The following is a 26,314-nucleotide window of genomic DNA, read 5'->3' on the forward strand; positions in this document are numbered from 1 at the left end:
GAACTTTCATTACCAGTGTATTACTGAAAGGCTTAAACAAAAATTTTGGGCAGCAACAAATGACGCAAATTAAAAGTGCACTTCTGTGTGCAGACGAGAATATTTGTTGATATCTTAGCCACAGGTAACAGGAAGCATAACAACAGAGCATGTTTGTAACATTGTTCACGTCATACCTTCTGCCAGCTTTCCGGAATACGAGCGTCGTACATAGCATCCAGCGACTGACGAAGTCCCTGGCTCATGACGATCGTTCCATCAATAGCAAGCTTCAGGTCACATAGCGTTGTCTGCACTGTACGAATGACGCGCTGGATGCGGTCTATTTCTTGACGGAGGAATATGTTCATGGGCAGAAGCGCACCCATTCTCTGTAATGCTTCTTTCACCTGCAAGGTAACAAACATTATCTTCACAATTCTCTTCATTACTGTCACTACATACAGTCCACCGCGTAGTAGTAATACACAGTACATATGAGTAAACACCGTCATCTTAATTTGCTACGAAATAATCCAAGTCACTGTAGAAAGAAAACACAAACCTTTGAGAATTGTGTTGAAGATAAAGTTGTTGTCCATGAAAAGTAAAAAACAAATCCTAAGGAATGTAATTTCACTTTTTCGTAAACATTAAACTCGTATAGGACGTAATTCAAGGGACAAAAATTTGGTGTATGTCGATGTTCTCTCAATATAATTACAGTACGACTTTTTATGACGATGTGAATTTAGCACGGTTATATACATTGAATCTTTGTAAACCAATAAATACACACCTATTTCTTTACTAGTTAGTTGCTACTAACTTTTGTGGATGGACGGAAGAATTAGATTTGCCGCGCTGAGTGGCCACGCGGTTAGAGGCGCTATGTCACAGATTGCGCGGCCGCTCCCGCCGGAATTCGAGTCCTCCCCCGGGCATGGGTGTGTGTGTATTGTTCTTAGCATAAGTTTAAGTAGTGTGTAAGTCTAGGGAGCGATGAACTCAGCAGTTTGGTCACTTAGGAATTCACACACATTTGAGCATTTGAAGAAGACTTAGATTTCTAGGAACCATAAACAAGCCGTTATATCACTGTTCGTCAAATTGTGTGTGGAACTCTCAGTTTTCTAGCTGCTGTGGTTTTCCTATCTGTGCAGAAATGAGAGCACCTTAACGTGATGATTCAATGGATAGTCGTATAATATGTCAGAACTACACCTGTTATGCGAGTTCAAAATTATAGTATAAATGCAAAATCTACTATGTGAAGTATCGTTAAGTTGATGCATACAACCGAAGGTCTATAGCGCTAGTGCTAGTCGGATGTTCAATTCTGTCCTTTCAGGAGACAGAATAACATCAACATATATTTCATTTCTTTCAATCCAAAAGGACGTCCGCCCCCGGTAGTTGAACGGTCAGCGTGACGGATTGTCAATACTCTGGGCCCAGGTTCGATTCCCTACTGGGTCGGGGAATTTTCTCCGCCCAGGGACTGGGTGTTGTGCTGTCCTCGTCATCATCCTCTCATCCTCATCGACTTCAGGTCGCCGAAGTGGCGTCAAATAGAAAGACCGGCACTCGGCGAACGGCCTGCCCGGCGAGGGGCCCTAGCCATAGGATTAAATAAATAAACCATCAGAAGCTTGCCCAGTCCATGCAACACAGAATCACGACACTATATTGGGTGTGAAAACAGGTGGACCGATATGGCGAAATTCAATGCTCTCGGTACAATATTCATTTTAAAAGCATAAGATCACACTTAGAAAGTGAGATTGCACTTATTTAGGTGCAAATTTAATTGATATCGGCACTATATGCGCTATTTGCAACGCAAAACTCAGTGATGAGGGCACAATATTCGTTTCGAAAGCATCGGGATAGGAAGGTTTACACTGCTGTAAGTCCAAATTTTCAGTGATTTCAGTACAATATTCGCTGTTTTCAAAAATTGTTTCGATGTCTTTCTAATTGAAGTAGTATGGTGGGGTCTTTTGGTACAATATTAGTTGTAACAAGCATAAGATCATACCTGCAGAGTGAGGTTAGACTTGTTTAGGTGGAGATTTAATTGACTTTGGCACAATGTTCGCTGATTTCACCATAAAATTAACGAAAAAATTTAGTTATTTGCTGTATGTATGGCGCCTGTCTCCATTTTTACGGTAGCAAGACACATCTGAATTGCACGCAACGGTGAGTACTGCATGCTTCGCCGGCCGAGGTGGCCGAGCGGTTCTAGGCGCTACAGTCTGGGACCGCGCGACCGCTACGGTCGCAGGTTCGAATCCTGCCTCGGGCGTGGATGTGTGTGATGTCCTTAGGTTAATTAGGTTTAAGTAGTTCTAGGTTCTAGGGGACAGATGACCTCAGAAGTTAAGTCCCATATTGCTCAGAGCCATTTGAACTGCATGCTTCAAACGCTGGAGAGCCTGAAATAGATGCACGGTGACGGTATTGTTGACGGTGAAAGCGTTCTGAGATGTTCATTACTCTGTGGATATTTCCGCCTAGTGTCTCTCCTGACAACTGCATAAAAACAAGCAGTATGCATGTCACTGCATCATTTGAGGTTAAGATGCGATGTCGTTCATTCTGAATCTAAAAGAACGTTAGTCTAAATTAAAAATGAATTACTCTCCTCCTGTAGATCTGAGCAGATGGAAGTGGAGTATCGCACTGATCGGCCTGGAAACATACAACAGCGTAGCTAATGTTACCGAGATAAATAATAAAATGCATCTAGGGAGTGGGGAACTCGTAATTCCTCATGGCTACTACGACACTGACGATCTAAAAGGGCATATGAAACAATTTATAATAGGATTTCAGCTATATGCAAACGCTAATACTAAACGTATTAACTTTTGCATATAGCTGAAAACAGAGTAAAACCACAGAAGAGACAGTGGACTTTAGCGACCAACGTTCAACAGGATCGCTACTAAATTTCTCGAGGGGACAAGCGCTGCAGCATAATACTGATAAAATTTACGAGTCAAATCAACGAGTGGACAAACTACCAGTCAATACGATTCGTGTAAAGTGTGATATCATGGCGAACTCGTACCTTAAAGACAGATTAGTCCAAACTATGTATGCATTCTTTTAAAGAGCTGGCCCTGGTTGTAAAATTGCAGAGGTTCCCAGTAATGTAATATATCTTCCAGCGATTGTTCAGGTACTACATCATCTCGAGCTGGATATCGTATTTCAGAATGCGAATGCAGTTGATTTTCTCGGTGAAAAAATTATAGCACAGTCTAATATATACAGTCGCAACACTCTCGCTGATTTTTGTTATACACAGCGACAACAGCGCCCCAAGCGGTGGAGAAGCTACGCTGCTGAATACGGTATTCAGTAAATGTAAACAGTATCGTTTATATTCATTTTTAAGATGGTATTTACGAAAAGCAGCGTATGTAGCGCAATGAATTGCAGTAATAATAGTAAGAAGACACCACATTTGTCATTCTTCAGGTTTCCTAAGGACCCTGAGAGGTATGAAACATCACATTAGAGCGCTCTTTATTTACGATTTTTTTCTGACTGTATTGAATTACTGACTTTGTTTTTCTTTTTTAGGAGCAAGAAATGGTTAATAAATAGTAGAAGACAGGACCTACTGCAAAAAGATGTCCTTTATTTGCACAATAACGTGAAGTTTTGTGCGTTACATTTCGAGTCAAACCAGTTCATGAGCGCGGAAAAGAAGACATTGGTGTGGAATGCAGTTCCTATGTTATTTGACGTGCCGAACGAGCCACAACTAGTAACGATGAAGAGAAAATTGCCATACAAACGTGAAAGTGTTACTGCAAAAACAATAAAACTGTCTCCTGACACAGAAGAAACAGCTACCACAAGTGTTACTACACGAGAGACACATATAAAATCACTAACAACGGAATCTGCAACACAGACATCTTTTGAAGGTGAAATGCTTAGATTACGTGAAATTATTCGCGTGTTGGAAAATCGTGTGAAACGTAAAAATGTGCAAATCATTAGACTTCGTACAAAATTACTACGTGACAAGGAAAGTGTCCATCGTAAGAATAAACTGCAACCACAACGTCACAAGACACAAATACAAAAGGACAAGCTCATTTTAAAAAGTATTGGTTCCAAGTACTTGAAAAAAGATGCTCTCGATTTATTTATGAGCCAAATCAGTATACCACTGAACGGAAAACGTGCGAGATGGAAATATGAAACTAAATTATTTGCACTTAATTTGTTGTATTATAGTACTCAGGCATACAGTTTTTTATCACACTGTTTTAGCCTTCCATCAGTACGTACCTTACAAAGGTATGTGGAAGATATACAATTAAATTGTGGGATAAATAATAACATATTTCATCTTTTAAAGCAGAAAGTGCAGCAGTTACCAGAAACTGATATAATTGTTAATTTGTCTATGGATGAGATGTCACTAATGGAAAATTTGATATATGACAGCCCTAGGGATCGTGTTATTGGATTTGAAGACATGGGTTTCATACGTACATCTGTGGTTGCCAATACTGCATTAGTTATAATGATTAACGGCATCTTCTCAAATTTTAAACAGCCATTAGTATATTATTTCTCCAAAGGACCAGTAGGAGCCACCCATCTGACGTGCATATTTTTTGAAGTTGTCAAAAAACTCACAGAGGTTGGTTTGGTTGTAAAACCATGTGTGATTGACCAAGGCTCGAATTTTGTGGAGTGGAGGAACATACTGGGTATCACACCAGTTAATCCATGCTTAGTACACGAAGGGAGTAAGATCTACTTTTTTATGACACCCCACACTTGATAAAAAGCATACGTAATAATTTATTCAGGTATAACATTATCCACACAACATACGAAGGAGGGATTGGCACTGCTTCATGGAAGGACATTTGTCAGTTGTACTCAAATGATTGTGAAAGGAAGTACAAGTTGGCCCCCAAGCTCACTAAAAGAGCTGTCCAACTGCCAGCATTTTCAAAAGTGAAGGTAAGCACTGCAGTTCGTGTGTTGAGTCATACAGTAGCAGCAGGCATTGAGACACTTGTTACTTGTGGCACCATATCATCATCTGCTACTGCTACTGCAGATTTTTGCCAAAAAGTAAACGATATATTTGACACATTTAATGCATATAGTGTTAAAGGGCCTGTATCCTTAAGGAACTGCATTACAAGTGCCTCAAGACATTTAGAAATATTAAAGACACTGAAGCCATGGATACAGTCATGGAAATTTGTAGATGTTGATGGGAAAGATTTTTCATCTAGGATTAAGTGTGTTAAATGACTTCTGGGTAACATAAGCGCTTTGAACATGTTTGTTGATGACGTTTTGGATGGAACCAAGTTATATTTATTAACACGCAAAATTAATCAAGATCCACTGGAAAACTTTTTCTCAGTGATAAGGCATAAAGGTGGTTTTTGTAGCAACCCATCACCACGACAGTTTTGTGCTGCATTCAATAATTGTGGTTTAAGCAAATTAATGAACACACATATTGCAGCTACCTCCAATTGTGAGGGGATCAGCTGGGGTCAGACAATAGTGGATATGAAAGCAGCGCCCAAATTACTTGTTTCACCACTGTTGGACATCAGTGACACGAGTTCAGTGATCAGACTACCAAATGTGGAAGTTCAAACAGACCTCGGAGAGGCAAACAGCATGACATACGTGTTTGGTTATGTATTAAAGAAACTGCTTACAATTCATGAGTGTTATAAATGTAGGACAGTACTTGTAGCTGGCAGCCAAGACTTATATGCAAATGACAAAGTTTATTGTCATTTTAAAAGTTATGAAGGCAACTTTGGAAGCCTATTTATTTGTACAGAAGATGTCACAGAATTTTTAACTCATTGTGAGACTAAGATGACTTCTACTTTTGATGAATATGCTCACATAAGTAATTGTGGTGCTTTCTTTGTGAACATGTTGATGGACATCCCAAATTTTCAAATTTTCCACCTGGGTGCTGTTATGAAACCAAGCTGCTGTTAATAACACTATTTGTGAAAGTGAGGCTCTTTTACATTATTAAATTCAGGAATCAAGACTTAATCTGTAGAAGCAAGAGAAGAAATAAAAAAGTGATGAAGCTGGCTCATTTGGGTTGCTAAAGTGTTAGGACTGACTCATTCATTTAATTTTATTTTCGTTAAATGTATCAATGGAATATAATAAAGTTTTAAAACAGTCATACTTTTTATTGAGATAACCTGATACCACAAAGAATAAGACGGAAATTGTATTTTTGGAAGCAGGCTTCCTGCAAAGCAGAATGTAATGAAAAGTGATGTGTCGCTTAATTTTTACACAAGGAAGATCATCTATATACTTCATATGTGGGATATACAGTGTGTATTCTCTTACTTTCATTGGAATAAGTGCGACTGTATGCTACTTCTTAATTATTTCTTCAAGAATATGTTGCAGATTATGTCACTTCATTCAATAGTTTGTGCTCTGTTTACTTATATTTCACGATCATTTATGTCTCTCGCTGTTCTCCTAACACTTGTGACGCAAAAATATATTAACTATTTTGTAAATTACGTACAAAACGAATTAAAAACAAACATTATTTTTACTTCGCATCTGCTGTCAGAGGAAGGCGAGCTTTCTGGCCGCTAGGAGCGCTAGTGTCACTTGAACTGTCAAATGGTAACAACTTTCACAGCAGTAAGTGTCGCAACTGTATATATTAGACTGTGATTATAGTGTGTCTTCATCTGAAGCAAAATTATGGGTATTAAGTATAAATATGGCTTACATAATCATCAGAAGCGGCGGAGGTTCGAGTCCTCCCTCGGGCATGGGTGTGTGTGTTTGTGCTTAGGATAATTTAGGTTAAGTAGTGTGTAAGTTTAGGGACTGATGACCATAGCAGTTAAGTCCCATAAGATTTCACACACATTTGAACAATCATCAGAAGACCACTTTGCACGGAAGCAGAACGCGATTACACGCAAGAATTACGAGTATATTAAATCCGTCGGATTGAAACCTTGCAGTGACATCACTCGAAGTAACGAATCCAGTTCAATACGATGAGCGTATCATGAGCCAGGAGTGTTATTCCCACTAACCGTCTGACTCAGAAATGTTTAATAATAATGATAGCTATGAATTATTATTCAGCATCAACAAGTACTGACACTTCCAAGCAAAAGCTTACTATATTTGGAGGGGATATTTACACCTAAGAAAGCCACGGCCAACCAGTAAATTCACGCCTTACACGTAATGAATTCCCCTTGCTGTTTCAATAAATAAGATGCGAGTTTAACTGAGTTGAAATAACCGCACCAGAAAGATGGGGATCATATCTACGCTCAAGACATACGCCTCTGCAACAACATCGGCTCTGAATGCTTTACAAAATGCAGGGTGATTCATAGACGGATCGATAGATAACTTTTTTAGTGCATGCCTCCGCTCACGGGTCTCTTTGAAGACAGCAATCGAATTCTGATGAACGCTAAGCAGGAGCTGATTCTAATTCGAAGCCCTACAGATAACAACTCGGACATTCTAACACAGGGAGAAGAAGAGCATAAAATTGTGCTGCATGATTTGATGTGGAAAGTACCACACCTATCGTTTCTTTTTTAAAAAAATGTTTGTTTATTCACTTCCTATTTTCCGCTTCCTCACTTACAGGTTTTATGTGCACCACGTGAAGAAGCATTGGATTAGAAGTACTGTGAATATACACGTAGTACCAGTCAACCGTGTCGGCTTTCACGTACAGAGTAACAATTATTGAACTATGCGAGAAATTAGTTACAAACTACGGCATGCACACACTATATTCAACATGTAGATGTCACTACAGATATTCGGATTAAGGTTTTAACATGTTCGATATGCCTGCCATCATTGACGATGATGTGGCGAGACGAATAGCGAAATTGTGCATGACCCACTGAAGTGTCGGAATATCGATGCTGTCGATGACCTCTTGAATGGCCGTTTGCAGCTCAGCAGTGGTTTTGCGGTTATTGCTGTACACCGTGTCTCTAATACAACCCCACAAAATGGAGTCGCATGCGTTCAGATCCGAAGGATATGGCGCCCAATCGAGGCCCATGCCAGTGGCCTCTGGGTATCCCATAGCCAGAATGCGGTCCCCAAAGTGCTCCTCCAGGACATCAATCACTCTCCTGCTTCGATGGAGCCGAGCTCCGTCTTGCATGAACCACATCTCGTTGAAACCAGGGCCACTTTGGATAATGGGAATGAAATAATCTTCCAAAACTTCCATGTACCATTCTGTGTCACCGTGCCATCAAGGAATATCGCACCAATTATTCCTTGACTGGACATTGCACGCCACACAGTCACCCACTAAGGGTGAAGAAACTTCTCGATCACGAAACGAGGATTCTCAGTCCCCCAAATGCGCCAATTTTGCTTATTGACGAACCCATCCAAATGAAAGTGGTCTCGTCGCTAGACGAAACCACACTAATTCCCACAATGTCCCGAAGCCAACCGTGCAGTTTGAACGCCCTATCGGAAACCGTTCAGAAGTTATGGCGATTTTACTTCATATAGTTCAAAATTGTCACCATGTCGTACGAGTGTGAACTATGGCTAACTCCCGCTGTCACGAAAAGCGCATACGTTGTGGTACGTGCAGACATGAGCTGCACGTGCTACTCTCGCTCCCACGAGAAGTACGAGTGTCAGCGCTGTCTGGATTTGCACGGAGGCAGATGTCTGCTTCTCTCGGTACGTGTGTACCTGCCGCCCTGATATAAATCAGTACTGTACGGCTCCTTCTCATTTCAATCTGATCAGCAATGAAGCGCTCTTCACAAGCTGATGACGAACGCGCTGACAAGAACGCTCGTTTGTCAGACGACGAAAACTGGGTTCCCAGCATAACGCCACCACTTTTCGATGATGAGACAATTGCATTTCTCGATAAAGATTTACATGAAGGTGAATGCAAAATTTTCTGATTATACTTCTTTCTTGGACAGACTTTTATCACTAATAAGCTTAGTTTAGTTTCATCTTCAACTCTTGTAGTCTTGTCGTACTCAGTTGCTTGTAATATTACGGTATTTTGATAATTTTTAATTTTTGGCCGTCTAATTACGACTGAATGAAATATGATTTTCGTGCCATTTGCTTTTCACCTTCATTCTTTGCAAGGCATCTTCAGTGGCCTGGAATATGCACATATTTTTCCAATGAATAAAGGCGAAACGTGTATGGCACGAAAATTGTGTTTTATTCAGTTGTAATTAGACGGTCCAGAAGCAAAAATTAAAAAAAATACCGTAATATTAGGTTAGTTTAATTGTCTGCATACTCCGTGAATCACAATGATGTGACACGAATCAATTTTACAATTATAGTACACTCTCTTAATGAAAAATATGGCAATATGGCGACCATTTAAATGACTGTATTATCTATTAAGTTCCTTATATTTCTGGATGGATGATCAAAGATTTTTAAGACAATATGTCACTACTTTTTGTGCCACGTTAAGGCTGACTGATGGATATATAATAATCATAAATCGTAGTGTTATATTCATGAATTTCACTGTTGCTTGCAAACGGTGACTGATTGTTGACAACGAACTTATGAGGAAGTAATGTACTGTTTAGGCTGTATGCTCAACTGCCCAAAGAAATGTCTGCAAGAGGCTCTAGAATCGGCACCGGATATTTCATTTATTACTCGCTTCTGTGCAACAAACACGTTTTTCATCTCAAGATGATCTTTATGTCAATCTGAAATTAGTTGTCAAATTTAAAGAAAAAGGTCATGATCCATATAATGATTTTCTTCTGTGAATCAATAGTGGTGACGGTGCTCTAAGGACATCATGTCATTAATTCTGCATTTTACGAGGTGACAACACACAGTGTTCATGGGAGACCTTTGTCCGCTAAACATAGATCTGGTGGAAAAACTACACATACTGATGGAGGCAGGAGAGCACTAAAGATGTGTGTTACATTTAATAAGAAGAATTCAACCATCAAAGTGGCTGCTGAGCTTAATAAAATGTTGGCTGTTGCTACCAAACATCTTATAAACCTGCTGTAAACAAGGAAGGGGCTTTAGTAGTGCAAGATGTTAGAAGGAATGCAAGGGGCATTCAGGACCAAATTTGACCTTTGGCTTTGTCGCTGTCATCCTCTTTTCCCTCCTCCCCACTTTTCATTAAAATTCCATGTTTCAATAATCGGATCAGCATCTCCATATCTAAATTTTCGTGTTAGTCGCTTCACACCACTTATTTTTCGCACATTATCCATAGTTTTGCCAATATCACTATTATCCATTAGTTTGAAAAAAAATTCCAAATTGTTTTTTACATTGATATGTTTCCCAACGATGATGAACGGATTCACTCAAGGAGATTGATGGAATGATAATATCAGGCGAATTTTGTTTATAATAAAATTATCATTCAGACACTGTTTCAGATTTCTGTAGTGAATCACATAATTTTTATCATTTAATTTGTAAACCAGTTTCTTTACAACTCCTGGCTTGATGATGCTTGGTGTTGGTACCATTTTCTCTGGGCATAATGGCAGACTGGAGTGAAGTTCCTGGATATTCAGGGTATAATTCTAAAATGTAACTTATAGGTGAATCGTCTGGTATGCCCATTACATCAAAACAGTCCATAGACAGCCAGGGAAAATCAAAGAGTGGGAAGTAATTCAATCATTCCCCAGCTGTAGAGACTATTTACATTGAGATATACACTACGATTTATGTTATTTTCGTCATAATCAGCCATGGACCGATTGTTTACAACATTATGTGTATGTGACCAGTAAACAATAGCACATCTGATGCCACACTTAACGTATTGTAATTGTTATATGTCCATTATAAATTACAATTTTAAATTAGTAGTTTCCAACAAGGCATCCCACACTAAACTGGGTGAAGTTACATAACGAACTGGATCCAGTTTGTACATTTGGAGGCAAATTGTGTGGAAATTTTCAAAGACATAGGTTAATAGTAACACAAATAATATTTGTGGTAATCTCCTAATGTCTTGCACTCGAACACCATACCTTGCGCGCTCTTTGGTATTCATATTGTTCGACAGTTGCTTTACTAGACAGCAAGTTTTTAATGCTTCACTTGATGGCAACTGTTCATCTACAAAACAGATTTTCAGTTACATACTCATATAGAAAGACACCTTCATCCGAGAAACAGATTTGGCAGTTACATACTCATATGTGAACACACTTTTCTTATTAATCAAATTAAATTGTTCACTATTGGGGAATTACTTTCTTGTAATTCTTCAAGCTTTCCCGGCGAGGCGTTGTCATGTTGATTAATCGGGTTTCTGCCGGTTATTCGCGTCTGTTCTTTCTTGTTATTTTCAATCCATCAGGTTTTAAATATGATACATATTTTTCCAGAGAACACGCCAGGGAGTTCAAGGATTCTATAAATCGAAATTTTATATCGCAATGACGTTCCGCTGAGATAAATCTAGTAAATATTTTATATCTTTCCATATTTGTCTAAATCACAGAAACATGGCTGGATCTATTTTCAGCCATTTTATTATGCCCAATTTCTTCCACTTATTCACAGAAGTTCATAATAATAAAGTGAGCATTGCAATTCGTCAGGTTGTGCGACACAATAGGAATTGTAAATTTAGGTTCAAAATTTAAATTACAGTTATCATGGCCAGGTCCTAGAAATCTGCCTGTAAACTGACTATGATCTCTGTGTTTCACATCAGTTTCCTTGAACTGTTCCTCGCAAATATGGCAAATGGCTGCTGCTCTAAATGCTACTTTCACATCAAGTAATATTCATGCACTTAGCTATTATAAGGGCGGCCAGTGTGGCCGTGCGGTTCTAGGCGCTTCAGTCTGGAACCGCGTGACCGCTACGGTCGCAGGTTCGAATCCTGCCTCGGGCATGGATGTGTGTGACGTCCTTAGGTTAATTTAGGTTTAAGTAGTTCTAAGTTCTAGGGTACTGAAGACCACAGATGTTAAGTCCCATAGTGCTCAGAGCCATTTTTTTAGCTATCATAAAATCTGTTTTCTGAGCCATTCCAAACAGTCAGCACCTTGGTACAGATGAAAGTCTGAACAATTCTCACTGTACGTACAGTACATGTGGAAAACAATAATATACGATCTGTGCACGTGCGTGTCATTTACATATAGTCGTAGCAAGCATTCAATGTCTGCATATATGAAAAATGGTCGATTTTCCCCCTTCTTTAACCACTCAACCACTTGAATCACATGAACAGAGACATTTTTGTTGTTTTTCTCAAATATTTCCATGTGTTTCAGACTTCTAGGAAATGAAATGTTTGTAAAGATTAACGCGCCGAATAAGGAAGATAATTAGACAAACGGCTCACATGGTCTTTCTCAGGTTACAAAACGATTATAACTGACTATTTGAAACAATAATTATCGTTGTTTAAGTCGACATTTATCATGGCATGTTTATCTGTAAACACTTTTGGAATTTCCTATGCCCAAAATAATTTTGACGCAAAGTTTCAAAATTTATTTTAAGAGCCATCTGGAATCACAAACCTGAAAAGTTTGCAGATGTTTTAATAGTCAGTCTGTGACACTTGTTGAATACAGTTTATTGATGTCATCAGACAGCGATACTGGAGAATTGAGACATCTCCATTTAGTGAAGAAGAGGATCTGGCACAGACAGTTCAGTAACATATAGCTGTTTGTCTCGTGAAATTGAAATCTGTCATGAAACACCCCAGCTGCACTTGCAGGAGTTAGCTTACACTGACCTAGCATAGTTTTCACAGATGTGAGTACTGTCCAACGCTGAGCTAACAAGATCATCACAGATGTAACTAACTGTTAAAGGACAGGGACTGGAAACACTGCAGCAACATCAACACTGTGTTTCGGACAGTGGAAAAGCGTTATCTATGAGTTAATTTCCGTGAAATTAAGAGTGGTGTGTCTTTGTATGCATCCCACCAACACATGAAAATGCAGTTAAGAAAGGATTCTTGAATGCTAACTATGAAGAGATACCTATATCCAATAATTTAGGGAGAGTACTACATAACACAATAATGTAGAACATTAAGAACTAAATAAAGAGTACCCGCTGACAGTGACATAAAGGTGGTGAAACTTGTTTGGGTTTATATGGAAAAACACTTGTTTGCATAACAGGTGGACCTTATATCCAGCAGTCATCTTTTTACTTCGTATCTCATAGCTACAGATCTGCAATAGCAATGTCATTGAAAGAATCAATAAATGGAGATGATGAAACTAGAAAATTTACAAGATGATTATCTGTATCGCGTGGATTACTAAGTTGAGTGGTTGTGAGGTGTAGCATCGTGTTTGTGTTGTTACAGATAATTATCAATGTGAAACGAAGTTATAGGATTTAGCTTACTGTTGGCAAATAGTCCTATGAATCGTAAAATCGACATCAGGTGGATGGTCCACCATCAGAAGTGTCTTGATGACCTCTCCGTACAAGACACTATGGAGAAAATGGTTCAAATGGCTCTGAGCACTATGGGACTTAACATCGATGGTCATCAGTACCCTAGAACTTAGAACTGCTTAAACCTAACTAACCTAAGGACAGCACACAACACCCAGCCATCACGAGGCAGAGAAAATCACTATGGAGAGGTTTGGGATTTAACTCAGCACATCAGCACATGGCCTGGTGATCAGAAACTGTACACAGATGCCTCCAAGTCCCTAGCCAACCAAATACTGATGACTGAAATTTCTTCTATCATCAGGATTCGAACCAACAACCCAAAGGCCAAGCGCCAAACTTCTACCAGTGAGAAGGATTTGTTATAAGTAGAGATAAAATGATATGAGTTACATGCAGTTAGCACTAGTAGGGCAAGGTGGGTTCCAAGACAATGGGGCCCACTGTTTTAGTATGCAAAAGTCACCGACAAAGTAAGTCCCCTTCTCTCACCTCCCCATTAGGGAATGGTTTAAGTTGACTAATATTCTTAACATTCGTGGAATAACACGAATCTGCAGTATAAATTTACTCCTCCACACAGGTGGAAGAGGGGGAATTGGTGTAGGGTACAGCAAACACAGCTTTAAAAAAGACATGTATGTACTTTAATAGTGGAAAGACATGTGTCAGGATGAGTTCATAGGCGAAGTACTGATGCTAAGCTCTGTTCGCATCGACCCTCTGTCCATAATCGTGTTGTATAAATGGAGATGATGTTTTAACTACTGACGACGCCTTTGGCACAATTGTTTTATTAATCTCCATTGCAAGATGTAATTTTAGGTATTTTATTTCTGATGAAGGTATATTTATGTATATAGAAAACGTGGTCAAGAATTTTAATAAATCTTTACTCTGCAACTGTTCTGGCTGTCATCATTTACCGTGAACCTTATCTCTGCTTGAACAGATTCATCACTGTCAAAGTGAAGTCCTCGAAGATTTTCTTTAAGGTTTGTAAACAGATCAAAATAGGATGGGGTCAAGGTGGTATTGTATGGAGGATGATAGATGACAGTGAACCCAAGACGTCGGATTGGACGCTCCATCTGTGGACGACTTTTCCGAGCTCATGATTTCAGTGTTCTTACAGACACACAGTACCTTGCACTGTTATGGTGATGCCTTATCCCAGAACGCTGTGAGAATGACGTTGCCTCCTGATGGCATACTCTTGAACTTTTTTAGCGTCGGTGATCCTTTGTGGCAGAACTTCATTGATGCTCTCTTGTTTTCGGTGTCAAAATGGTGAACCCAGCCTCCATCATCTGTCACAATGTTGTTAAGTAACCACTCATCCTGACCCACAAATCGCAACAGAAACTGTAGACAGATGTCCAGTCTCCTCTGTTTCATTTCAGGAGTGAGCATTCAAAGCACCCAACATGCACACAGTTTTCTGTACTGCAGTTCTGCAATGATGGGCAGTACAAGCTCTTGTGACATGCTGCAGTAACCTGAGAGCTCTGTCCGTGTCACCCGACGATTTTCTCTGCTGAGGTCATCAGTCCGATGTGGATGAGTCTTTTTGGTTGCCATACGCCATCGTCCACTCTGAGCTCTGTCACACACGTTGAGACTATTCCCACTGTGCCTTCATTACAAGCATGGGCAACGCAATGTCGCACATTACTGATCTCACTACAATCAACACTGTATACAGCTTTCATTCTTGTGTGGATTCAATTGGAGGCACGTTTTCCGTGGTCAGTAACTTGATTACAGCGTGCTGTTTCTCTCACACCCATGGAGTTATGTTTCACACTGCCATGTTACATGATACAATTCAGAGCCCTCTACTGACAGAGGAGCGCAACCTGGGTCAGTGAAGCTGGAAAGTCGAGACAGTAATATTTCAACTGATACTGAGCACAGAATAAAATATTCGAATTCATTACTCCGCAGCAAGCCTTAGTATTAAGTGATTTAATGAACACAATTGTAACTCCCTTTCTCCGGAATTTGTGATCACCATCTGCACATGCAATCTTTGCTCTTCTTTATATTTTATGCAGGGTGTTACAAAAGAGCACGGCCAAACTTTCAGGAAACATTCCTCACACACAAAGAAAGAAAATATGTAATGTGTACATGTGTCCAGAAACGCTTACTTTCCATGTTAGAGCTCATTTTATTACTTCTCTTCAAATCACATTAATCATGGAATGGAAACACACAGCAACAGAACGTATCAGCGTGACTTCAAACACTTTGTTACTGGAAATGTTCAAAATGTCCTCCGTTAGCGAGGATACATGCATCCACCCTCCGTCGCATGGAATCCCTGATGCGCTGATGCAGCCCTGGAGAATGGCGTATTGTATCACAGCCGTCCACAATACGAACACGAAGAGTCTCTACTGTACATTTGGTACCGGGGTTGCGTAGACAAGAGCTTTCAAATGCCCCCATAAATGAAAGTCAAGAGGGTTGAGGTCAGGAGAGCGTGGAGGCCATGGACTTGGTCCGCCTCTACCAATCCATCGGTCACAGAATCTGTTGTTGAGAAGCGTACGAACACTTTGACTGAAATGTGCAGGAGCTCCATCGTGCATGAACCACATGTTGTGTCGTACTTGTAAAGGCACATGTTCTAGCAGCACAGATAGAGTATCCCGTATGAAATCATGATAATGTGCTCCATTGATCGTAGGTGGAAGAGCATGGGGCCCAATCAAGACATCACCAACAATGCCTGCCCAAACATTCACAGAAAATCTGTGTTGATGACGTGACTGCACAATTGCGTGCAGATTCTCGTCAGCCCACACATGTTGATTGTGAAAATTTACAATTTGATCACGTTGGAATGAAGCCTCATCCGTAAAGAGAACATTTGCACTGAAATGAGGATTGACACAATGAGTTGCATGTCAACACAAGCACCGAAGTCAACATTTCCTTCCTTCAATTGGGCCAACTGGCGGTGAATTGAGGAAGTACAGTACATACTGACGAAACTAAAATGAGCTCTAACATGGAAATTAAGCGTTTCTGGACACATTTCCGCATAACATCTTTTCTTTATTTGTGTGTGAGGAATGTTTCCTGAAAGTTTGGCTGTACCTTTTTGTAACACCCTGTATAATTTTGTTATATATGGTGTTCACTATGGCCAAGTCATATTCTTTTGCAAGCGTGACCTGTCTTAATATACCTATCGCAAGTAAGGATTATGGCCACCAGTCATATGAGAAGTGGTGTATTTACCACTTTACAAGCGAACGAAGAAAGAAAATAAAATGAATAGAGATGTATAAGAGATATCTTGTTTGCAGGCAGGAATAAATTTAATAGATGGGAGGAGGTAAATGACAATTTGGTACAAAACCATTACAACCCTAACACGTTTGTATGTACAGTTATCACACTTAAATATTACTGCTTCATGTGCATTTTCAACTTCTTGTGAAGTAACGAATAGTCTATTAATTTCTGGGCATGCAGCCACACACATAAAACTTCTTCCACTGATATTTCGGCGTATCACTCGGCCATCCTCAGAGTGAGTCGCAAGACTGATGACAAGTTTTTTTTTTCTTTATTATAATTTCATTCCCCTGCCCCATATGGGCAGGGGAGGGCTGGCAGCGGCACAATCCTCCACTCTTCAGCTGAGTGACATAGTTAAAAAAGAGGAAACCATACATAAAAAAGGCGAAAAAAGGGGTGTATGAAAACATAATAAGTGGAGACAATGGGGCTAAAATAAACATAGACACAGGAGCATTCATTGTGAGACAGTTAAAAAAAGTTGACATAAAATTAAAAGAACGCAGTTGGCGAGTCGTGGGGCACATAAAATACGCTGGAGTCACACACACAAGTTAAACGTTTGCCATAGTCTAAAAATGCACCAGAACAAGAGACACTTAAAAACCCACTGTAAGCGATGGAGCACACACGAAGAATAAAAACTGCTGGGAGGGACCTACTGAGGGAGAGGAGGCCTGAGAGGAGGGAAAAAGAGGGGAGAGGAAGGTGCAATGGGGGAGGGGGACTGGAGGAAGTGGGAGGAAAAGGAAAAGGGGGGTTGGGGGATGTACCAAGGGCAGGTGGGAGATGGAGAAGGAAGGCAAATCAGGAGGGAGTGCTGAGACACAGAAGCCAAGCACAGGAAAGGGAAGGGGTGTAGGAGGAAGGAAAAGCGCTCAGGGGAAGGGAAGAGGAGGGGAGAGGGAGCCCTGAGGAGTAGGAGGGGGAAGGTGGGGTTAAAGTTGGTAGGAGGGGTAGAGACCAGGGTGAAGCTCATTATTTGGGAGGGGTAGGTGCTGGAAGTTGAATTGGGAAAGGAGGTGGAGGGTGTAGAGGTGGAGAGAAGGCGGGACACAATGGTAAAGGCGCGGCAGCAGGCTGGGGGTAGAGGGGATTGGGGGGGATCGAGTCAGTGGACAATGTATAGGATGCAGATGTGTTCGAGGAAAAGGAGAAGATGTGGGAAGGGGATGAGGTTGCAGAGGATCCGTGTGGGGGACGGGAGGTGGATACAGAGGGTGAGGTGGAGTGCATGGCGTTCAAGGATTTGGAGGGCTTTATAGAATCTGGGAGGGGTGGAATCCAAGTGACACTGGCATAACAAATGATGGGTCAGATCAAGGATTTGTAGGTGTGAAGAATGGTGGAAAGATGCAGTCCCCATGTCTGGCTGGACAGGGATTTGACTGATGACAAGGTCCCAGCGGGGCCTTATATGCACCACCACAGCAGTACTACGCAAGCGGGTCATGGACGATGGTCGGCAGCAAAGAAATATGCTTACACATGCGCTGCCTGTGGCGAAGGTGTACAGACATTCGATTCGCTTATCGATGTATATTCGGCGGTGGTAACACCATGACGACTTCTCTGCAGTTTAATTACCCCAAGAGACCGATTTTATACTTTGCCAATTTAAAACCATTATCTCTATTTATTAAATTATTAGCTAATCTAATCTGTATAGCTTCCTTGAAGACAGATTCCCAAAAGGAAGAGATGAATGTTAAAATCTTCACATCACTGTGGTTTACGGAATGTCCTGTATCAATACAATGTTTTGTCACAGCTGACTTGTCTGGCTGTGATAAGCATGTGTATCTTCGATGTTCCACACATCTCTCATGAACAGTGCGTGTTGTTTGACATTTGTATGACCTCTCGCAATTTCCGAAAGGAGTCTGATTCACACTCGCTTTACGAAGCAATAAATCGTCCTTTACAGAGCTGAGTAAAGCTGAAATCTTCGTGGGAGGCCGGATGATCACCTTAACGCAGTGTTCCTCAAGAATACGGCCTATCTACAAGGAAAGAGCACCCACATAGGGGAAAAACGCACTTGATCTGAAGGAATTACTATCTTCTTCCTCATCACATACCTGCATTCCAGGTTTTACATTGACTGCTCTACGAATTTTTTGGGGAGAAAATCCATGTGCTCTGAAGATGCTCGGTCTCATAAACTGACATACCGCTAGGAGAACAGTGTGCTGACCACATGCCCCTCCATATCCGTATCCAGTAACGCCTGTGGACTGAGGACGACACGGCGGCCGGTAGGTGCCGTTGGGCCCTTCGAGGCCTGTTCGGATGGAGTTTAGTTCAGTTTAAAAATGCTCCTGAGGTATGTGAGCTCTTTTTGCAAATTAATCTTCATCGGATATAAAGTGCGCCCTATGCACTTAAAGACACGTATGGTCTGTGAAGGGTGATGGCAGCTACTGGCTTGTGGATATAGATTTGTATGTGTAGGTTTACGATATACAGCATGCCCTAATGTGCCATTACCTTTATGGCGAACGACAACATACGAAAAGGGGAGGCAGCCGTCTTTTTCTATTTCCATAGTAAATTTGATACTAGCATGAGTAGAATTGAAATGCTCAAGAAGTCGATGTAATTCATCCATCCCGTGTGGCCATACTACAATGTGTCGTCCATGTACTTCCTGAAGACCTTTGAGTCAAAACTTCGTGAATCCAGTGCCTTGTCCTCGAAGTCTTCTATGAATAAATTAGCTATCAGAGGGGAGAGGAGGCTTCCCATAGCAAGGCCATCAATTTGCTCATAAAATGCTCCATTAAACTGATAATAAGATGACAAGAGCACATTCGTAATTCTATGGATTTTATTAAGAGACTTAGCAATGTCAGGCTAAATAGTACGGATGTGCTCGTTAGTTTTGACGTGGTATCATCATATACCAAGGTATCTTTAAAGGACTCTTTATCTCTTGTCGGCCAACATTTTGATAAGAACATCACGGCCTTATAAGAACGTGTGCTTTTGTCATCTTGTTTTCAGTTTAGTGGAGAATTTTATAAGCATATTGATGGAGTTGTTACGGGAAGCCTCCTCTCCCATCTGGTAGCTAATTTATTCATAGAACACTTCAAGGACAAGGCACTGGACTCAGCAAAGTTTTAAACCAAGGTCTTCTGGAGGTACGTGTACAACACATTTGTAGTATGGCTGCATGGGATGGATGAATTACATCGATTTCTTGAGCATTTCAATTCTGTCCATGCAAGTATCAAATTTACTATGCAAATAGAAAAAGACGTCTGCCTCCCCTTTTTGGATGTTGTCGTTCGCCATAAAGTTGATGGCACATTAGGACATGCCGTATATCGTAAACCCATGCATACAAATCTATATCTACATGCCAGTAGCTACCATCAACCTTCACAGACCATAGGTGTCCTCAAGATCTTAGCGCATAGTGCGCACTTTATAACTGATAAAGATAATTTGCAAGAAGAGCTCACATACCTCAAGAGCATTTTTAAAGCGAATGGATTTTTCCGCAACAAATTCGTAGAGCATTCAGTGTAAAACCTAGAATGCAGGTATGTGATGGGGAAGAAGATAGTAATTCCTTCAGATCAAGTGCGGACCTCACGGATTTCGAACGTGGTCAGGTGATGGGGCGTCACTTGTGTCATACGTCAGTACTCGAAATTTCCACACTCCTAAACATACCTAGACCCACTGCTTCCGATGTACTAGTGAAGTGGAAACGTGAAGGGACACGTAAAGCTCAAAAGCGTACAGGCCGACCTCGTCTGTTGACTGACAGAGTCCGCCGACATTTGAAGAGGGTCGTAATGTGCAATAGGCAGACATCTATCCAGACGATCACACAGGAATTCCAAACTGCATCAGGATCCACTGAAAGTACTACGACAGTTAAGCGGGAGGCTATAAAACTTGGATTTAATGGTCGAGCGGCTGCTCATAAGTCACACATCACGTCGGTAAATGCCAAATGACGCCTCGCTTGGTGTAAGGAGCGTAAACATCGGACGATTGGACAGTGTAAAAACGTTGTGTGGAGTGACGAATCACGGTACACAATGGCGCGATCCGATGACAGGGTGTGGGTATGGCGAATGTCCGGTGAACGGTATCTGCCAGCATGTGTAGTGCCAACAGTAAAATAGGGAGGCGGTGGTGTTATGGCGTGGTCGTGTTTTTCTTGGAGGGGGCTTGCACCCCTTGTTGTTTTGCATGGCAATATCACAGTACCTTGTTGCTTCCCACTGTTGAAGAGTATTTTGGGGATGGCGATTGCTTCCTTCAACACGATCGAGCACCTACTCATAATGCACGGCCTGTGACGGAGTGGGTACACGACAATAACATCCCTGTAATTGACTGTCCTGCACTGAGTTCTTACCTGAATCCTATAGAACACCTTTGGGATGTTTTGGAACGCCGAATTCGTGCCAGGCCTCACCGACCGACATCAATACCTCTCCTCAATGTAGCACTCCATGAAGAATGGGCTGCCATTCCCCAAGAAATCTAGCCAGCACCTGATTGAATGTATGCTTGCGAGAGTGGAATGCTGTCGTCAAGGCTAAGGGTGGGCCAACACCATACTGAATTCCAGCATTACCGATGGAGGGCGCGACGAACTTGTAAGTCATTTTCAGTCAGCTGTCCGGATACTTTTGATCACATAGTCTACTTCGTTATCCACGAGAGGACTGGCTTGCAGAACACCTATTAGACTGATCTTCTTTACGAGTATTGCGTGTTAGTCTGAGGCCCTTACGAGGCTGAATTAATAAAAGAGGTGTGCTTTATCTGACATACGATCACGGGGTGCTCAACAACAAGAAGCATCTGTAGTCTGTGATTATAAATCACTGATCGCTATGCTGGTCAGAAAGAGACGTGCTTACTACAATACGCAGATTGCATTTCCAGATCAGGACGATTAATGTTGGAGATGCAAATGCTGTGATTCGTTTTGGGAGATGGTTCGATTTTCAAGTACTTTACCGTTTGTATAAGGCGTAGCGCATTTTTATAGGCCGAAGGAGAATCAGTCGCCAAATGTATATTACTCTTTTATCAACCTGCAGACAGCTGCCCACCAACATATGGGTGAGTACTGGATAACTGCCATCTTTTTCTAAGCAGAATAACTCCGCTTCTGCTTGTCTCTGTGGAGTTTGGAACGATATTGACGGATCTCTGGTAATAAAATTGGGTGGGGAACTTGATTCTTAGTAGCCCATGGGGAAGGGGAGAGGTTTCCCGCCTTTATGAGGTCGTTGGCCTCGAAGCGGCGGCGGGTGTATCGCGAGCTGCGCCTCTTATGGTGGATGGTGTGTGGTGGAGGACTCTCCTGGCCGAAGCCTGCGGCCACGGATGACACTATGGCAGTCGCATTTCCTAAACCATTTCCTGTCCTACACTGTGGCAGAGAGAGTGTTTACAGTGTGATTTATTATTTGGATGCTACGCAGTGGTAGGCCGACGGCAGCGGCGCGGCATCTGACTTTGTTACGGTGCGATGTTGGCCAGAGCAAAATCCTGTCGTTCGTTGTACAGTGACACGTAACGTTTCTGTGACTCGTCATCATTTCGTCACACACTAATTATGCAGAGAGAACGTAGAAAGTGTCTATTCGTTGCACTACTGAAATTGGTTTTGTTATTATATGACGTTGTGCTTCTTATTTATCGGTACATTTTGTTAGAATAATGAAACGCGTCACTTGTTAAACGCCTTTTAGTGGAATCAGGTGTGGGCATCTGGAGAAATTATAGTAATTAGCAATTGAGGGGGACGGAAAATGTCGTAACGTCATTTTATTATAGAATTTCGGAATGTCAAATGGCTTATCTCAGTAATATTTACCACCGTTTTTTAAGTAGGATAGCTGATGTTCCATCTCTCTACGGTGTATAGACAAGGAGGAAGGGAGGGGTTGAGAAAAATTATTGTTAATAATAAACTGGATATTAGTTTGTTATTATTGTTTATAAGAAGTATCTCCCAAAACAAACATGCTCCATTCACTACAAAGTACAATGGACAAAAGAATGACGAAACACACATCATTGGGATAATGAAGAAAATAGGGGGAGGGGGGGGATGGGCGACTACTACCGCCCCAGTTAGTGTATGTCTGCATAATACAAAAGATGTTTCCATATGTCAATACTTGGATAGCTACTGACCTCGAAGCTGTTGTACTGCTTGGGTAGCTTCTCGAGCATGTCTTCTGCAAGACGGTACACAATGTTCTCCCTCGTCTCGCCGCCTTGGCTCCCACCTTCCTTTGGCTGCACATTGAGAATGGTGTCGAGAATTTCTTTGGCCGTGTTGATTTGGTACCTGAAAATCCAAACGTCTATGTCTTATTTACTACATAAAACTGCCTGTAATTGGCGGGTGTCCTACCATACCAATAGGTGACGTATATTGGCCTTGGCCTACAGGCTGCAATGTTCAAAATGTGCGTGAAATCTTATGGGACTTAACTGCTAAGGTCATCAGTCCCTAGGCTTACACACTACTTAACCTAAATTATCCTAAGGACAAACACACACACACCCATGCCCGAGGGAGGACTCGAACCTCCACCGGGAGCAGCCGCGCAGTCCATGACTGTAGCGCCTTAGACCGCTCGGCTAATCCCGCGCGGCACAGGCTGCAGTGTCTGTGGCTCGCGACGCATTGGCATCACATTATTTCACATAGTTTTTATGTGTTTGGGAACATCCCTACTCGGCCAGAAGTAAATCAAATTTCTCTTAAAGCAAAACTTTCTATATCAACATAAATACGATTTAAATACGGAATTACAGTTACGAACAACTTAAATTGGGAGGAACACGTCGAAAATGTTGTGAGGAAGGCTAACCAAAGACAGTTTTATTGACAGGAAACTTAGAAAATGTAACAGATCTACTAAGGGACCGAGCGAGGTGGCGCAGTGGTTAGCACACTGGACTCGCATTCGGGAGGACGACGGTTCAATCCCGTCTCCAGCCATCCTGATTTAGGTTTTCCGTGATTTCCCTAAATCGTTTCAGGCAAATGCCGGGATGGTTCCTTTGAAAGGGCACGGCCGATTTCCTTCCCCATCCTTCCCTAACCCTCGAGCTTGCGCTCCGTCTCTAATGACCTCGTTGTCGACGGGACGTTAAAAAACACTAACCTAACCTCTACTGAGGAGACTGCCTACACTACGCTTGTCCGTCTTCTTTTAGAATACTGCTGCGCGGTGTGGGATCCTTACCAACTAACGGAGTCCTCGAAAAAGTTCAGTGAAGGGCAGCACGTTTCGTATTATCGCGAAATGTGGGAAAGAGTGTCAGTGAAGTGATACAGGACTTCGGATGAATATCATTAAAACAAAGGCGTTTTTCGTTGCGACGGAATCTTCTCACGAAATTTCAATCACCAACTTTCTCTTCCGAATGCGAAAATATTTTGTTGACACAGATCTACATAGGGAGAAACCATCACCACGATAAAATTAGGGAAATTAGAGCTCATACGGCAATATATAGGTGTTCATTCTTTCCGCGCGCTATACGAGATTGGAATAATAGAGAATTGTGAAGGTGGTTCGATGAACCCTCTGCCAGGCACTTAAATGTGATTTGCAGAGTATACATGTAGATGTAATCAGAACGCGCAAGTGTCCCAACAAATATCACAGTGGAATAAATCATCTGTATTCCTTTGACACCATCGCTTCATTACTTAAAATATACAATTTTACCGAAAAACATGTTCAGAAATATATTTCTCTCCACGCTCTGAGGGCGCATAATTTGTAAGAGACAGGATCTAAAGTGGAGTATAATACATTTAGTTTTTGCACAACGTTTCTGAAAAATAGGTAGAAATGCTGATGAGTAATATAGAAAACGCCATTTTTGAGAGGACACCTATTGTGTGAGCTTTTTGAATATATTTGCAAGATAGCTATATATCTTTAGTACATTCCCTGCGCGATGTGGTTGTCAGTGCTGTGAATGAGTGAATGTGTAAATTTCAAAGTACAGAGACACAAAACTAGGTAAAAGTTTACACAGAACTTGCACACGGAAATGCTAGTATTCCCCTCATAGTGAAACTTGGTCGTCACTTCCGGGAGATTAAAAACAAAAGGAATGTGGAACTAAAGTAAAATGGATAGAAAACAGAAAGTGATGTGAAAATGATTTCTCTCACCCGACATGTAAACGCTGCCGAGATAACTGGGTAAACTGTTCTCCGTTTCCAAGTCGCGACATTTAAGGTAAAGTGTAACCGAATTGACACGACTTGGAAACTGAGAATAAATTTATTCTTTTTGCTAATTTCTGTTTTCCCGTTAGGTTTGTATTCCCATTATGTGATGAAGGAATGTTCGGCTCTAGAAAGTTTACGTTTGTTTTATCACAGTTTTTCTTACTTCTGCATCCATCGCCATCGTATCATTGTAAGCTACCTTTGGTCTTTTTCCGTCTTTATGTTTCCGTATGTATTCAAGATAATATTAAATAATATAACATTAGAGACATTTCACACTATCTTAGCCTAGATCAATGTTAACAAAATTCAAGATGGTAAATATTTCGTACGGGAGAGCTATCACAATTTTACCGAAAAACATGTACAGAATAATATGTAAGAGACAGGATCTAAATTGGAGTATAGCAGGAAGAAAGATTTGGGTCTGCAATCCTCTCGACGACGGGTCATCAGTGACGCAGCACAACCTCGCATAGGAAAGGACCTCTGGAGCTACGTAAAACCCGTATTTTGTTCAAGATGTCGGGAAGCGCCTCGTTCACGTACTTGGTGAAGTAAAATCTGCTGTGAGCGTAAAAAAAGTTAATGAAATGAGAGTTTCGTAATGGAATTTGTCATGTTACCTTCTCGTTCTTGATCACATAACCTAGATTTTGTGACACCTACAAAACATTGGTGACGATTTTCACTTAGTTCAGGAAATAATGTTCTGTAAACGCCACCATCTGATGATAAGCCAGCAGGAGCTTGAAAGCTAGTTCATGGATGAATGATTTTTTCAAGACTGTAGCTCTGGTTATCCTATAATTCGAATTTTTTTATTTACTATGATCTGTAGTGTACCAGTTGGACCAATATCATATTACTACCGACAGAGACTGAATTATCAGTCATATACATAAACATGAGAATTTCGTATATTTAACTGTAATGAGTAACAATTCTCAATAGCTGTTTTTGACAGTTATGCTTCACAGGTTTCAACATTGTCCTCAGGATGAAGAAAACAGCCACCATTCTCTTCTCTTTGCAGGCTAGTATTTTGTGACTACTAGTGGTGTAGCCTCGAACGTCTTCAAATACTCACCACTTTCGTAATGTCTTTGTCTGAACATAACAGCAATTAAGCCAAGTTTACTTTCCCGTAAGAAGGTGATCCACATAGCGACAAGCTCTGGTTTTTAATGTTTTGGGCAATGTATTACTTGATCCTCTGTCAAGCAGTATAGTGTCCATTCAGAACAAAGCTTCTGGACACTAATC

The 26,314-nt window shown here is 41.1% G+C and overlaps 1 protein-coding gene across 1 annotated transcript in view; it reads right to left on the reverse strand.

Moving 5' to 3' along the window:
• The window catches only part of LOC124722180 (dynein axonemal heavy chain 5), an 843,802-nt gene that overhangs the window by 24,112 nt on the left and 793,376 nt on the right, over window positions 1-26,314 (reverse strand). Inside the window, exons 71-72 of the mRNA XM_047247380.1 lie at window positions 22,981-23,137; window positions 177-389 (exon numbers count right to left, since the gene is read on the reverse strand). Coding sequence (XP_047103336.1) covers window positions 177-389; window positions 22,981-23,137 — 370 coding nt within the window. The remainder of the gene's footprint in view (window positions 1-176; window positions 390-22,980; window positions 23,138-26,314) is intronic.

The sequence above is a fragment of the Schistocerca piceifrons genome, chromosome X (genome assembly GCF_021461385.2).
Source record: "Schistocerca piceifrons isolate TAMUIC-IGC-003096 chromosome X, iqSchPice1.1, whole genome shotgun sequence".
NCBI lineage: Eukaryota > Metazoa > Arthropoda > Insecta > Orthoptera > Acrididae > Schistocerca > Schistocerca piceifrons.